At 38.1% G+C, this 17,944-nt stretch overlaps 1 protein-coding gene across 1 annotated transcript in view; it reads right to left on the reverse strand.

Moving 5' to 3' along the window:
- LOC131250570 (protein DETOXIFICATION 21-like) overlaps positions 1 to 15,083 on the reverse strand; it is a 42,602-nt gene extending 27,519 nt beyond the window's left edge. Inside the window, exon 1 of the mRNA XM_058250858.1 lies at positions 14,820 to 15,083. Coding sequence (XP_058106841.1) covers positions 14,820 to 15,077 — 258 coding nt within the window. The 5' untranslated portion in view covers positions 15,078 to 15,083. The remainder of the gene's footprint in view (positions 1 to 14,819) is intronic.
- Between the last annotated feature and the right edge of the window lie 2,861 nt (positions 15,084 to 17,944).

Consider the following 17,944-nt stretch of genomic DNA (forward strand, 5'->3'; position numbering starts at 1 on the left):
TAGACTGGACAGGGCTAGGAATGGTTAGGGAAAGTTAACCAGCTGTCTTTCCTGAGTTAGAGAGTGACGTTACGATAGGCAAGCTCCATTCCCCTTTTTATAGTAATGAGCCTGCGGGAAATGTAATTTGCATGTATAATCACCTCTAAGCTGGAATAAATTTATCAGTTTTTTTTTTTTGTTTTTTTTATTTTTATTTTATTTTTATTTTTATTTTAAATCCTCACTGCATCTCCCCTATTTCCTATGATGTGGTCTACTTGAGCTTTGCTTCATTTTAGGTTAGGCCGACAAGGCCCAAAATATATTACAAAGACATATTTGCCATTCTCCAGTTTCAAGATTCAAACACTTTACCTTTCACTCTAATACAATGTCAAAATAACCACTGTCTCTAAAAATTTGAGCCATCGGATAATAGTGTATCAAGGTATATCAAGGTACTTAAACATATGGCCACACCAGCATGTTTGATAGTTGTTGTGATATGGTCACACAAGCATGTTTCATAGTTGCTTAATTGAGTAAATTAAACTGCATCTCTACAACAACATCTTTGACTAGCGGGTATTCTAGTTGTTGAATTTTAATCATTAATAATTTTTATTTGAAATACTCATTAGCTGTCCTCAATCACATTTAGTACATCCTACATAGGTACAAAGTATGGTGTATTGCCCACGATTTTGATAGTTTGATTTGTGTTCCAGTACACACGTCACTTTGTTGGAATCTATTCTTAGAATGAGCAACGTGCTCACGCCGAGATGAAGGATGTGGATGGGACGCAGATTAGCTTCTGAACTTGAACTAGACAGTAGCAAGTAGGGTTGAAAGTCAGGCGGGTTGGGCCGGGTTGGTACCCAACCCTAGCCCAACCCAAGGTTCGTAGACGTCAACTCAACCAAAACTCGGGTTGGAAATTCTCAACCCATGCCCAACCCAAGCGGGTTCAGTCGGGTAGATATGTGGTAATATTTTCATTATTACGTTAGTCTATTATATTTTCAATACAAGTTTTATTTTTTATACATATAATTTTATTAATTATATATATAGTTATTTATCATAAAAAACTTTTTTTTTTCCCTAAGCAAACAAGCTAAAATATAGGACAACTATTCCTTAAAAAGTCTTATTGTGTATCAAGCAATCTATTTGGGAGAGAGAAATCCAGTGTATCTTGTTAGCTTGAGTCATTGGAAATGATGTGGACTAATGAAACCTGATAGCATTGAAATTTCTTGTGCCTACAACATAGATGATCTGCACTCAATTACAATTAATTTATAAGAAACTTATATATTGATCGGACTCGAGTTGGGTTGGGCAACCCGAGCCCAACCCAAGTTTTATCGGGTTGGCAAGTGTATGGCCCAAGCCCGAGACCAAATCCTATACATCCTGCCCAAGCCCAACCCATTGTGGGTCGGTCACGGGTCGGTCGGGTTGAACCTGCCCAACTTTCAGCCCTAGTAGCAAGTCTCACCACCAAAGTGACTTCACCATGTTCCGTGGCCCCACCATGATGTATGTGTAGTATCCACACTGTCTATCCATCAATTTGGAGAGAACATTTTATGCATGAGACAAAGAACAAGGCAGATCTAGAGATTAAGTGGACCCCACCACAGAAAACAGTGGGGATTGAACGCCTACCATTAAAAACTTCTTTTGGCCTCGAAAGTTTTCGATCAAGATAATATTTAATTTGTGTTTTCCCTTATTTCATGTCTTTGTTAACGGATAAACAGGTTGGATCTCAAATAAACATCATGGTGGGCCCTAGGAAGGTTTCCACGATGAGCATCACTGTCCCCAATGTTTTCTATGGTGGGTCCACTTGAACTTTGGATCTGCCTCATTCTTTCGCTCATGCCCCAAATTAATCTCTCCAAATGGATGGATGGTGTAGATACAACACATAAATCATGATGGGCCCACATAACACGGTGACGTCACCTAAGTAGCGAGACTTGCTAATGTCGGTTCAGTAGCTAATCGGCATTCCTATCATCACATTGAGTAATTACTGTGCTGAATACCCATGTAGTAATATATAATTCAATAGGGATTTGGAGTACTATATCACCCAACGATTGTCCTTCTCCGCTTATAATTACAAGGGCAACAAAAATTGATCGGAGCTCATAAGTGTGACATGGTGCATAAGAACCGGAGAAGGTGCATAAGAATGGGCAACGTTCATCATCTTATTCGGCGAGCTTTCAATAGCAGCATCCATGGTGGAAATATGTTTAGTACTTGTTCGGTTTGTACAGATACCATGCGTGGGATCCTCGGGTCTATGCAAATCCCCACATGCAACTTTTTCTATTTAATTTTTTAGTGTATGAGCAAGAAACATCAATCTCTATAAGTATAAAAAGTAAAAGGTTATACCTTTCACACCAGGTAAAATAATAAAATAGATTTCGTTATTGATTAACAAGGAGATTCTTTAAATAAAATAATAAAATAATTCATTTTCCAGCTAGCCGCACTTTGTACAATAAATGCGCTCAATTTTGAAACAGTCCATGGCTCCATTACATAAATGGCTTTTTACCAATTTATACCCCAAGTTTCGTGGGAGCACTCAAATAGCATCACCTTTTAAATATTATTTTCCTATATGTATGTGAACTAACCCTCTTTTTCTCAACGGAATTGCCCTTAAATACATTTTTTAAGCCCATGTGCAATAAAACCTTCTCATGTCATTAACTTATGAACAACTCTTCAACCCATATACTTTTTGTTTCTCTATTAACCTTTTCAATTTCTTATATATAACAGAAAAGAAAATGGATTAGGTGCGGCTCCAGCCTCACCCAAGATAGTATGAGCCATACTGTGGGGCCCACTTTGATGCATGGATTGTATCCACACCGTCCATTCATTTTTTTCATATCATCTTAGGGCACAAGCCTAAAAATGAAGCAAGTACAAGTTTAAGGTAGACCATGCCATATGAAACAATGGAGATTGACCATTAACAACTTACAATTGGCCACAAAAATTTTGCAAGAATTGTTGATTTATTTTTCTTTCCTTCATCCAAGTTCATGTGAACTTATAAAACATGTTCGATGGCAAATAAATATTACAGTGGGTCATAAGAAGTTTTTAATAGTGGGATGTTCAATCACCACTATTTCCTATGGTACAGTCCACATAAGATTTGGATTAACCTCATTTTTTAAGCAAGTAGCCTAAAATGATCTAGCAAAATGGATGGATGGAGTAAATATAATATAACTATATCAAAGTCAGCCCCATGATAGGAGGTGTATCGCATTGGGTGTAGTTGGGGCCACATCTAATCCACTCCCCTCAGAAAATGACTTCTTCTTCTTTCCTTTAAAAAACTTGCATAAATGGGTCGTTTGCTAAGATGTAATAGATAGAATGAAAAAAAATGAAAAAGAAAAAAAAAAAAAAAAAAAACAGAGAGAGAGAGAGAGAGCAAAAAATAAAAGAGTTATGACTATTTTTATGGGTCACTCGATGCTAAAAACGAGAACAAACACGACCTCATAACATCATAAATTTTAGGCTCACTTTTAAATAATTAAATGGTGTTTAAATGATATGATTCTAAATTCATCCAAAAATTTACCGAATTATCTTTCCAACGAGCATAAGACATGTTGTCAAAAAGATATCTTAAATCTTGTTATCCTCGACTAGTCGAAGCAAGTTCAACTCAAAGTCCAGCAATAATGTATCTAAAATTCTCAAAGTTTTCGACCAGTCGAGGGACAGATTCAACCAGTTGAAGCGGTCCTTCGACCAGTCAAAGGTTACGCAGATTGTGTGCGAACTGCATAAATTTGAGGTGATTTCAGAGAGGTGCGTAAGTGAAGTTTCCTAAACTATAAATAAGAATCCCTAAGGCCATTTTAAGGTAGGTTAAGGATTTGTAAAGGTATTCTAAGGGTTTCTATAAGGGGTTATAGGGTTTTAAAGGGTGTAGCAAGAGTGAGATTCGAGGTTGTTCGAATTAGGTAAGTCCTTTCTCTTTGTAATTTATGCTTTCATAGTAGATCTCTGTTGCTTTGTGCCGTGATTTTTTCTCAAAAGGATTTTCCACGTTAAGTCTTTGTGTTCTCTTATGATTGCTTAGCACCATTGGATTGTTATCCTAGATCCATATCTGTGTGATTTCGCAACACAAATCCCAACAAGTAGTATCAGAGCAATTGTTGGGGCACATATCTGAATTTGAGGGATAAGCAATAATGGTAAGAACTAGGTATGATATTGAGAAGTACTTAGGGAAAAATAATTTTGAGTTATGGAAGATCAAGATGATCAGTTCTTGAACCAAGCAAGGCAAAGATGGTATTCTTGAGGAGCAAGAGTTGACTATGAAAAATGATGATTGGAATACTTTTGATAAGAAGGCCTTAACCTCCATCCATTTGTGTCTCACGGATGAGGTTCTCTACAATGTTTTGAGAAAGAAAACCGCAGCGAGTTTGTAGATGAAATTAGAGGACTTTTATGACAAAAAGTCCCTTGAAAATCACTTATACTTGAAGCTGCAGTTGCTCAACTTCAGGATGGCATAAGGTGGAGATGTGGAGGGCTACATCAGTAATTTTAACAGGTCAATTTGTAAGTTGCTGGACATGGAGGAGTTGATCAAAGATGAATACCATGCATCTATTTTCTTGAACTCTCTGCCGGCCTCATATGAGATATTCAGGGGTTCATTGTGCACCTAGAATTCGTCCCTAAGTGTGGCCACGTTATCTCATCCCTTTAGGGTAAGGTCATGAAAGTGATAAACAGTATCATAGAGGGCTCTTCAGATGCACTAATTATGAGAGGCAGAAATTCTGAATGCGGTACAGGATCTTCAAGGTCAAGATCTAAGTCCATAAGCAAGGGCAAAGGTAAGTTAAAGTGCTGGAATTGTGGAATAGGTGGACACATGAAGAAGGATTGTTCAAATCCTAGTTCAAAGAGAGAAGAATCCGAGGCTTCGTACAGGGAGGCCAATGTTGTCACGTCTGATAAAAAAATGAATGGATGTGAAGGTGATATTTTGTCTATGTCTACGATCGAACACTTATAGTATGATCGCAAGGATGAGTGGATTTTAGATACATGGGCATCTTTTCATATGACTCATCATCGGAATTAGTTCGCCAGCTACGGAGAGCGCGACGGTGGATAAGTGTTTATGGGCAATGGGATTGCCTATAATGTTGTGGTCGTTGATACGGTGCACATCAAGATGTTTGATGGGACAGAGTGTACCTTGATTGAGGTGTGACACGTTCCCAACCTGAAGAAGAATTTGATTTCTTTTGGTGTACTTGAGGCAATGGGCTATAAGTTCACAAGTATTGATGGTAAAGTATCTAAGGGAGCATTGGTAATCATGAAAGCGCAATGACTCGATAATCTTTATAGGTTGATTGAAAGCACTTCAACAGGTGGAGCTACAATGACTATAGTAGATTCCACCTCTGCACATGTGTGGCATGTTGGGCATGGCCACATGAGCAGGCAGGGCATAAAGGCTGAGACATGCAGATAGAGATACGGAGTATGTGGATCAGCCACTTGTGAAAATAATCACATGGCATAATCGCACGATATCGGCGAGGTACATGGACGACTCCAATATCGCATATGCTCTCGTTACAGACGAGGGGGATCAATCTTCTATTTAGTGGATCTTGCTAAGCTTAGTACTCAGAAGTGGAAGTTGACTATGGACGATGTAATGGACTCGTTATACTAGATCGACATATGGGAGCTGGTGGAGCTTCCAGTGGGCCGGAAAGTGATTGGATGTAAGTGGATCTTCATGGGGATACAACATAGATACAGAGCGAGGTTGTTAGCGAAGGGTCATTCTTTAAGAGAAGGGATCAGCTTCTCAGAGATATTCACGCTAGCGGTATATCAGGTGTCTATTAGATTCGTATTGGCACTGGTTGCCAATGCGATCTTGAGATGGAAAGGATGGATGTAGAGTCTGAACTTCTACATGAGAAATTGGAATAGCAGATCTATATGAAGTAACCAGAGTGGTTCAAAGTTAAAGGTGCTGAGAAAAAAAAGTTTGCAAGAGGTCATTGCATGACCTGTCGCCTAAGCAATGGTATAAGATTTGATTCTTTCATGGTGAGTTAGGTATTGTGTGTTGATGATATGTAGATCGTCAATCATGACATATCTAAAATCAACATACTAAAGACTCGATTAAGTGGGACATTCAGGATGAAGGATCGGGGGGCTACAAAGAAGGTTCTCGACAGTGATATTCATAAAAACTAGAAGAGGAGAAGGCTTTGGTTATCTAAGGCAGAATACCTTGGGTAGGTATTGTTGAAGTATGTGATGAACCAGGTAAATCCGGTGAGCGTTCCTTGTGCATCTCTCCTCAAGTTTTCCCCAAGACATGTCTCAAAACAAATGAGGAAAAGCAGGATATGTCTCATGGGCCTTATTCGAATGCAGTTGGCAGTGCATGTCATGGTTTGTATTAGACCGATTATTTCACAAGCAATCGGTGTTGTGAGCAAATACCTCGGCAAGTAACATTGGATGGTGATGAGATAGTTATTTTAATACATTCGAGGTAAGAAGACTATATCTTTCCTTTTAGGAAGACAAGGACAAAGTTGGTTGGGTATATGAATTTAGATTATGTAGGCGGTGTGGATTCCAGAAAATCGACTTCAGGTTACTCATTTGTACTAGCGGGTGGAGCAATTAGTTGAATGTCCATGTTATCCGACAGGTGCTTGAGGAAGGAGGCGTAACTATGGAAAAGATTTATACCAGCGTGAATCCAAAAGACATGATTACTAAGGTCGTTCCTACGATAAGTACAAGTTCTATGCAACTTCTCTAGGCTTGGCGATGATACAAAAGGAGGACGGAGTGTGCACGAGAAGCTATGATGTGATGTAGAGATAAAAGAAGATGTCAATAAGCCACACAATTGAAGATTAAAGACATAGTGGAGATTGTTGTAAAAAAGATGTCTTAAATCTTGTTATCCTCGACTGTCGAAGGAAGTTTGACTTGAAGTCCAACAACAATATATTTAAAATTCCTGAGGTCTTCGACCAATCGAGGGACAGGCTCAACCAGTCAAACGGGTCCTTCAACCAGTTGAAGGTTACGCAAATTATGTGCAGATTTTGCGTGGACTGCGTAAATTTGAGGTAGTTTCAAAGAGGCACGTAAGTGGAGTTTCCTAAACTATAAATAGGAGTCCCTAGGGCCATTCTAAGATAGTTTAAGGCTTTCTAAAGGTATTTTATGGGTTTCTAAAAGGGGTTCTAGGGTTTCAAAGAGTGTAGCAAGGGTGAGATTTGAGGTTGTTCGAATCGGATAAGTCCTTTCTCTTTGTAATTTATTCTTTCATAGTGGATTTCTGTCGCTTTGTGCCATGATTTTTTTTCCCAAAAAGGTTTTCCACATTAGGTCTTTATGTTCTCTTGTGATTGCTTGGCACCATTGGATTGTTATCCTAGATCCATATCTGTGATTCCACAACACAAATCCCAACATATCACACCAATCTAACGTGTAACGAGAGAGTTATGACAGCTTTCGTGGGATCTAGTACAGTTAAAATAAGAGTCGTTATGATGACTTTGGACCCACTTTTGAATATTTAAATGGTGTTTAAATGATATGATTCTAAATATATTTAAAGGTTCATCAAATTATCTTTCCAATGGGTACAAGATCATGTCAATTAGAGCTATAATGAAAGAGTTATAACAGTTTTATTATGTGAAGATGGAAAAGAGACTGAGCACAACTAACGTCATGATAGAGTTTAGGCCACATTTTGGATAGTCAAATAGTGTTAAAATGAGATGACTCTAAATTCATTTAAAAGTTCATCAAATTATCTTTCTAATGAGCATATGATCACCCCAATCAAAGATATATTGTGAGAGTTATGACCTTTAAAAGTTGGGTCAAAATCTATGACTCTCGCATGATCGCACGAGTTAACATCATGATAGACTTTCGGCCAGTTTTGAATATTCAAATTATATCCAAATGAGATTATTTTAAAGTTATTTGAAATTTCATTAAATTAACTTTTCAACAAGCACAAGATTACCACAATCAGAGTTGTAATGATAGAGTTATGACATTTCAAAGTTGAGTTAAAATTCGATACTGAGCTAATGTTATGATGGACTTTGGGCTCACTTTTGGATGGTCAAATGGCGTTCAAATGAGATTATTTTAAATCCATTTGAAAGTTCATCAAATTATCTTTCAATAAGTACAAGATTATCCCGATTGGAGTTATAATGAGATAGTTATAACCTTTCAAAGTTATGTCAAAATTTGATACTCTCGCACAATTGTGTTAGGTAACGTCATAGTAAACTTTAAACATACTTTTAGATAGTCAAAACTGGTATTAAAATGAGATTTTAATATATATATATATATATATGGGAAAAGGTATTATGCGCTCGACCTCACGATAAGCTCCCGTGAGGTCGAGCTGTGTGGGCCCCACCGTGATGCGTGTCGACCATCAACATCGTGCATTTGATGGTACCCTCTAAATTATGGGATATCCCAAAAATCAGCTGTATACAGAACTCAAGTGGGCCATACCATCTAAAATCATGTGAAGACACCGTTAAAACATATAAAAGCACTTGGTGGGGCCCATATGAGTTTTTAATGCTGCTAAAACTTGGTCTGAACCCTCATCCAAGTGGGACACACATAATGGATGGGTTGGATTGGCAAACCACATCTCGGTGGGCCTAAAAAATGATTATGAATGTTTTAATGGTGCACGGCCCCTCCCCACTTCTGTATGTGGTGTGGCCCACACAATTCACGACTTGACTTAATTTTTGAGACCTAGGCCCACGATGGAATGGTGCATTTGACTGATGGGGTAGATGTTCGAAACGCATCACGGTGGGGCCCACACAGCTCGACCTCATGGGACGGACTCGTGAGGTTGAGCGCATAGTACCTTTTTCCCTATATATATATATATATATATATATATATATATATATATATATATATATATATATATATATATATATATAATTTTATTGAATTATCTTTCTAACGAGTATAAAATCACCCCGATTGAAGCTGTAATGAGAGAGTTAGGACCTTTCAAAGTTTGGAAAAAATCCACTACTCTTGCGCATTCACGTGAGATAATGTAATGATGGAATTTATGCCCAATTTCAAGTGTTTAAAAGATTTGGTTCTGAATTCATTTGAAAGTTTATGAATTTATGCCCAATTTCAAATGTTTAAAAGATTTGGTTCTGAATTCATTTGAAAGTTTATCGAATTATCTTTCCAACGAGTATAATATTACTCTAATCCGAGATGTAACAAGATAGTTATGACCATTTTTATGTAATTGCGTGATATTTTAAAAGTGGACCCAAAGTTCATAATGACATTAGGTACTATGATCATGTGAAAATACATAATTTTAACCTAAATTTGAAGTGTCATAACTCGCTTGTTACATCTCTGATCGAGATGATCATATACTCGTTGGAAAGATAATTTAATAAACTTTCAAATAGATTTAAAATCATGTCATTTAGATATCATTTAACTATCAAAAAGTAAGGCCAACTCCATCATGACATTAGATCGTGCGATTGCGCGAGTGCTAGATTTTGACCAAACTTTGAAAGGTTATAACTCTCTCGTTATAGCTCTAATTGGTGTGCTCTTATACTCATTGGAAACATAATTTGATGAAATTTCAAATGGATTTAGAATAATATCATTTTATCACCATTTGACTACCTAAAATTGGGCCCAATGCCTATCATAACGTTAATTGTGCTTGCTCTCCTTTCCAACATCATGTGATTGTGCGAAAATGATCATAATTCTTTCATTACAGATCTGATCAGGGTGATCTTATGGGACCCATTTTGATGTAATTGTTTTACATCCATGTTGTCCATCTATTTTTCTAGATCATTTTAGGCTACATGCTTAAAAATGAAGCAGATTCAAATCTTATGTGAACCATACTATAGGAAACACTAGTGATTAAGCATCCCACCATTAAAAATTTCTTATGGCCAACTGTAATGTTTTCGTAATGTTTATTTCCCATCCACCCTATTTATAAGGTCATGTGAACTTGGATGAAGGGGAAAAAAAAAAAAAAAACAAATATCAACTTCATCCAAACTTTCGTAGCCCATTATAAGTTGTTAATGGTCAATTACCACTATTTCCTATGGCATGGTCCACCTAAGACTTGGATATGCTTCTTTTTTAGGCTTATGCCCTAAATTGATATGGAAAAATGGATGGATGATGTGGATATAGAATACATGCGTGAAAGTGGGCCCCGTAGTAAGGGTTGGACTGTCTTGGGTGAGACGGGTTTGCACCTAATTCATTACCTTTTTTTAAGATGCATAAGAAAAAAAAAAATTTAAAAATTAAAAAAAAGATTCATAGATAAAAGAGTTTGTCAGAAACTAATGATAAAAGAAGGTACAATTGCATAAAAGTTTGAAAAATGTGCTTAAGGGCAGTTTTGTTTAGGACAAATGGAGTCAGTGCAAGGATGTGTATAAAAGTAATGTTTTTAACAGTGATGTTATTTGAGTGCTCCCATGAAACCTGGGGTATATATTAACAGAAAACCCTTGCATAAATATGAATAGGTGGTGTAGTGTATCAAATTGTGGATATTGCTAATGCACCTTTAAAAAGGGGGAGGTTAGCAACATTCTTAGACCTTTTAAATAACACGTGAGTTCCCATCGTCAATTAGGGCGGTCCATTCAATAGTACCAGCTAGAGTAACTTATTGTGCAAAATTTTACCAAAAACATTATCTTAACCCTCTAAAGATGATGACTAGAGTTATTCTACTCAATCTTGTTTATCCATTTTCCATGTTATTGATCAAATGCTTAGGAATATTTGATTGGAGTGAATTTTACACCATGGATTGCTCCTAGCTGTATGAACCAATGAATGGTTCATATGGATGATGGGTTACCTGTCATGCCATTTAAAAGCTTGTGGGATGTTGCTAATGATTGTGAGAACATTAACTAAACCATTCATTTTTTAATTGTCTATTTGCAAGACAAAATTGAGGGTTAATATTTCTTTGTTAATAAAATTTTTATGGAATAGTCCATCCATTCTGGATCCTAGCAAACTAGCGGTTGAGATTTCAGGATGGTCGGCAAAAAACCTTAACCGCTATCCACCTCTCAATTAATTAACCTTAACCGCTATCCACCTCTCATTTAATTTACCTTAACCGCTATCCACCTCTCATTTAATTCCTTTATTATTTTTTTGATATATATCTTACCTTTTTTAGGGTCGATATTTACGGATACCGTCTATCTTCTGGTTGATTTTAGAACAAACGCATCTAGTTTTTCAAATAGTTCCTTTATTATTTTTTTATATATATATCTTACCTTTTTTAGGGTCGACATTTACGGATACCGTCTACCTTTTGGTTGATTTTAGAACAAACCCATCTAGTTTTTCAAATATTCAGAGTTAAACTACCTACCTTTTACTCTATTATCAAAATAATTGCCTGGATTTGTATGATGTTATGATTGCTACGATACTAAAACCATACTTTATAAAAGGCTAAAATGCCCTTCATTAAAAACATGTAACCTACGAGGCAGAGTGGTAGTCAATCTTAAGGGATCCCAAGCTAGGTGGGGCTCACTATAGTGTTTGTGTGAAATCCACCACATTCACATGTTTTGCCAAATTATTTTATGGCAAGAGCCCAAAATTGAAAAGGATCCAAAGCTTAAATGGGCTATACAACAAAAAATAGTGGACATTATATACCCACCATTAAAACATTTGTGGGGATGTAGAAGCTTTGAATCATGTTAATATTTTTGTTCTTTCAATTCATCCTAGTGGTAACCTTATGAATAGTTGGGTCACTTTATAAGCATTTTGTATTGCATATGAATATAAAGGTTGAGTTCAAAAAGTTTTGAATAGTTGGCGAAATATGTCATTCAAACATCATATCAATGTATTGTAATTTTACATGCTCTAGCAAAGAGAGGGGAATGGGTTAAGCATACTTGTCTCAACCAACATAGTGCTTCCTTGACCATGGGGCCCACCTTAATGTACCAATTATATACCCACACAATTTATCTCTATTTTCAGCTCATGTTTGGGTGTTGTCCCAAAACTGAAGCAAATCAAATCTCAAGTGGACCACACCACAGGAAATAGTGGTGATTTAATGTTCAGAGTTAAAAACTTCTTGGGGGCCACATGAGTTTTGGATTAAGCTGATATTTGTGCTTTTCCTTAATCTTAGCCTTTGTGACCTTATAAATAGGTTTGATGGCAAATAAACATTACAGTGGGCCCTAGGATGTTTTCAATAGTGACTGTTCAATATTTATCACTATTTTCCCATCATGTTGTCCACCTGAAATTTATATCTTCATTATTTTTCAGACCGTGCGCCTTAAAATAAACTGGCAAAACATATGGACTTCATGGATATATGGTGGGCCCTATGGTTAGGGTCCCACCCATATCGCTGGTTCTAGGGCCGCAGCCACGGCTCTGCTCCCCATGGGAGGAATGCGGATTGCTTCTGACACTGCCAATAGCTAATGGACGGTGCTGGTGCTCTGTGGAACCTTCATGGTGTATGTATTTTATCCAATCTGTCCATACATACATATTTTAGATTATCATAGGGCAGGATCCATAAATGGTGCAGATCCAAATCTGACGTGGACCCACCACAGGAAACTGTGGTGATTAATGAACGCTCACTATTAAAAACTTGTCAGGGGCACAAAAGTTTTGGATGAAGCTGATATTTGTGTTCCCCTTCATCCATCTGTGTGACCTAGTTAACAGGTTGGATGGTAGATGAACATTATAGTGGACCCTAGGAAGTTTTTAATGGTGGGAGTTCAATTAACATTATTTTTCAGTGGCACAGTCCACTTGAGACTTGGATCAATCGGCCTCATGTTCTTAAGCTCATGACTTAAAATAATTATAAAAAATGAATAGATGGCATGGATAAAATACATATATCATGGTAGGGCCCACAGAACACCCTCGAGTAGTTGCCTCGATGCTGGCAGCGTTAGCAGGCAATCCATGTCCCCGTGGGAGGGAGTGGATCCATCTCATTGTACATAGTGCTTCGCTGACAGTAGGGCCCACCTTGATGGATGTATTGTATATCTTCACCATACATCCATATTTCCATATCATTTTAGGGCATGGGCCACAAACTTAAGCATATCCAAATCTTAGATAGACCAAAACATAAGAAAGAGTAGCATTTGATCATTAAAAACTTCTTGTCAGCTAAAAGATTTTTGGATTAGGCTAGTATTTATTTTTTCCTCAATCCAGTTTTGTGTGACCTTATGATCAAAAGGTCGGACAAAGTAGATATACAATACAATATAGGCCCCACTATCCAGACCGCCAGTGTTGGCTAATTCCAAGGTCGCACCTACTTCACTCCACATCCTTGGGTGGTAAGTTAGGTGGGGGCCACCATGGTGGTTGTGAAAAATCCACACTATCCATCCATTTTCCTAAATCATTTTAGGGTATGACTCCAAAAATGTGGTAGATTCAAGCTCAAGCGGATCACACTAGTTAAAACTATTTTACAATTCTAAGATTGTCCACGGTTGAAACCTTCTTAAAGCCCACCTTCAATTTAGATCTACCTCATTCTCTTAGCTAATGGCTTAAAATAAGCATATAAAACAGATGGATGATTTCGACACTGGTACATGTAATAATTGGCTCATAGACTCTTTTGTATGCCATCCCCTAACAACAGGATAGATTCGCATAAACAAATGCCCTAAAAGATAAATAGACTCTTTCAAGGGAGTTTTTGGTCTACCTCCATTAGTCAAAGTTAAAGATCACTTTTTTCAATGTTTTTTTTAAATTATTTAAAGATAAGCAGGTTACTTTTAAATACTTTAAAAGTAAGCGGATTTTCAAATATCAACCAAAATACACGCCGATATCTACAAAATAACATTTTTTCAAGGAAAAAAAAAAAGCGTGGGATCCTTAAACTAGAACCTATGGGATCAGATTGGTTTCGGCGAATAACTTTCATTGGGCTGTGACCCGGTGATATTTCTTTGGGTCGCTAGGCACTTGTTAGAAATGGCCCATCAACCGTTAAAAAATTGCCGGATTAAATACATAACTCTCGGTAGGCCAATGCATGTACAGGACTCCACATTTGCCAGCATGAAGACAGGTACAATATCTAAGCCATCCATCAGAAGGGTCCCTCTATGTGAATTTATTATTCCAAGAATCAGGTCAGTCGATGATTCAAGTGGGCCACATTTAACTGAACTAACGTACGATTGTGAAAATATAATCTGATACAACTTATTTCTAATATCATGGCTCACATACTCAATGGACCACCTTTATCTTTGGGCAGTAATATCTATACAGTGAGGTCCACCTGATGGATGGCCTGGATATTTCATCTGTCTGCCAACATGGCATCTGTGGTGGCGTGGCCATTATACGGTGGGCTCAATAAAGCTCTCCATGAGCGGGATAATTTAGCACCTAAGGAATGATGATAACGTGTGACTCAGATGACAAGTGGGCCGGCCTGATTTTGGACTAGGGTATGCTTACGGTGGTCCCCACCTGATGAACGGACCCCGATCATGTAAAAGTATGCCATTTCGGCATGTGGTCTACAAAACGCAAAGAAACTGAGTTGAAGTGGGCCCAAGAAGGAAAAGGTGGGACATTACCAGTACTCCAATGGAGAATCGGACGAGGACATGGAAAACAAGCGACAGGGCAGCCATCTCGGTGTTCCCGATGTGTCCAATGAACGCTTGGGCGATGGCGAACACCCCAAACATCGATAGACGGGTGAAGATGGCGGGCCCTGCAACAATCCATAGCTTCTTTGATTCAATCCACACACTCCACCATAAGCTTTCTTCAGTCCTGTGTGTGTCCGAAAGAAGCTTGGCCTGCACCTCCCTATCATCTTCCCTATCCATCTCTCTCTCTCTCTCTCTCTCTCTCTCTCTCTCTCTCTCTCTCTCTCTCTCTCTCTCTCTCTCTCGACTTGGATACCTGTCTCCCTCTCTCTTTATCAAGAGATATGTAGAGAGAGAGGGATGGCCCGCTTGTGTTGTTTGGTGCCAATAGCAAAAGTTTAATGGACCACTTGTGTTGTTTGGTGACAATCATTGCTAGGAAATGATACAGTAGAGAACCGGTGGAACTGGACTTGGGTAGAGCCAACTGTTCCAGGTATATGTGGCTAGGTGAATTCTCGATCAGGGCCATCCATATGATTGACCCTACTATAGATGGCAAATGATTCGAGATAGGCATGGATCGGATGATTGTTTTGTATATGATCATAGGCCTTCAAATCAACGGTAGAAAGGAAATTATGGTTTCCGGTTCCAGTTTAAAAAGCTAAGAAACGGGATGGCTGGGATTGTCTAATTAAGCATGATTTTCTTTTCCTTAAAATGTCTACCTTCTTTGATAAGGCCCACAAACGAGCCGTTCTGTTTGATAGATCAAACTGCCATCCCTCTTGTCAACTTCTCTCGTAACGATAATCCATGCATCGGGACTAGTTATACCCAAGTGCAACGGTAGCATGAAAGCGTTTAAATATAAAAGAACTTTTTTTCTTTTTTTGGGTGTTTTTTCTGTACACCCGTATGTTTGTTACGTCAGCAAGAGCTCCCCTTCCTCCTTGGGCCCACTTCAACTCAGTTTCTTTGCGTTGGGGGCCCACAGAAGTTTCATATCAAGATGATATTTGTTTTTTCCATTCATCCATTTCTTTGTGACCTTATGAATAGTTTGGATGAAAAATAAACATCATTGGGGGCTTAGAAACATTTTAATGGTGAAAGTCAATACTTCCACTGTTTCCTTTGGTATGGTCTACTTGAGCTTTTGATATACTTTAGTTTTGGGCTCAACCCCTAAAATGATCTGAAAAAATGGATGGACGGCGTGGATAAACCACATGAATTCACAGTGGGCCCAACAGAGTTTACTCAATACGATAAGACTCGGTACGCAATCCGATTTCACGTGTCTAACGAGGACGCGGATTTCTTGCCAAAGCTTTTTGCAGTAAGATCCTGCGCAAGGATTTCAAATGGGCCCACTGCGACGTTTGTGATAAATCCAACCCGTTCATCTATTTTTAGATATCATTTTAGGACATCATACCAAAACTATGGTGTATACAAAACTCAAATGGGCCACATGAGAGGAAACAGTGGAGATTTAGTGTCCAGCGTTGAAATATTTATATGGCCACAAAAGTTTTGCATCGGTCTAATATTTTGGTGTTTTCATTTTATCCTAGTAAAAATGGCCTTATAAACAGTTTGGATGGCATATAAACATCAAGACACCTAGGAAGGTTTCAACTATAGGAATTTCTTTCTCCACTGTTTCATCTTGTATGGCCCAGTTGAGTTTTTGATCATCCTAATTTTTGGTTACATGTCTTAAAATGAGCTCTAAAAATGGATGAATGGATTGGAATTCTTATAAACATCAATTTGTCTAATGAACCCTGTCACTTTGTACTGCAATCCCGTCATTTTGTCTACTGAACTCCGTCACTTTGTACTGCAACCTCGTCACTTTGTCTAGTGAACCCCATCACTTTGTCTACTAAACCCCATCACTTTGTACAGCAATCTCATCACTTTGTCTACTGAACTCCATCACTTTGTACTGCAACATCGTCACTTTGCCTATTGTACCCCGTCATTTTATGCTATAACCTCGTCACTTTGTCTATTATACCCCGTCACTTTGTGCTGCAATCTCGTCACTTTGTCTAGTGAACTCCATCACTTTGTACTACAACCTCGTCACTTTGTCTAATGAACCCCGTCACTTTGTACTGCAACCTCGTTACTTTGTCTACTGTACCTCGTTACTTTGTACTGCAACCCCATCACTTTGTCTACTAAACCCCGTCACTTTGTATTACAGCCTCGTCACTTTGTCTATTGAACCCCATCACTTTCTATTGCAACCCCGTCACTTTGTCTAGTGAATCCCATCACTATGTACTGCAATCCCGTCACTTTATCTACTCAACCCCGTCACTTTGTACTGCAACATCGTCACTTTGTCTATTGTACCCCATCACTTTGTATTACAACATCGTCACTTTGTCTACTGTACCCCGTCACTTTGTGCTGTAACCTCGTCACTTTGTCTACTGAACCCCGTCACTTTGTATTGCAACCTCGTCACTTTATCTATTGAACCCCGTCACTTTGTACTGTAACTTCGTCACTTTATCTATTATACCCCATCACTTTGTGCTATAACCCCGTCATTTTGTCTACTGAACCCCGTCACTTTGTACTGCAATATCGTCACCTTGTCTACTATACCCCGTCACTTTGTGCTGCAACCCCATCACTTTATGCTGCAACCCTATCACTTTGTCAAATGAACTCGTCACTTTGTCTATTGAAACTCTATCATTTTATTTGACAAGCCGCTACTTTATCTAGTGAAATCATCTCACTTTGCATAGTAACATCGTCACTTTGTCTAGTGGAACTAAGTCACTTTATTCGAAAACTTGTCATTTTATCAAGCAAAACCCTATCAATTTGTCTGGCAACCCCATCACTTTATTTAGTGAAACATCGTCACTTTGTCTAATAAAACCCCATTATTTTGTCTAATAATCACGTCAATTTGTCTAGTAGAACCTTGTCACTTTGTCTAACACCTCTTTCACTTTATTTAGTGAAATCCCGTCACTTTGTCTAACAACCTCGTCACTCTCTGTCTAGTAGAACTTCGTCACTTGATATAGTAGACCTTTGTCACTTTGTCTTACTACATAGTCTCTTTG

The sequence above is a fragment of the Magnolia sinica genome, chromosome 7 (genome assembly GCF_029962835.1).
Source record: "Magnolia sinica isolate HGM2019 chromosome 7, MsV1, whole genome shotgun sequence".
Lineage (NCBI taxonomy): Eukaryota > Viridiplantae > Streptophyta > Magnoliopsida > Magnoliales > Magnoliaceae > Magnolia > Magnolia sinica.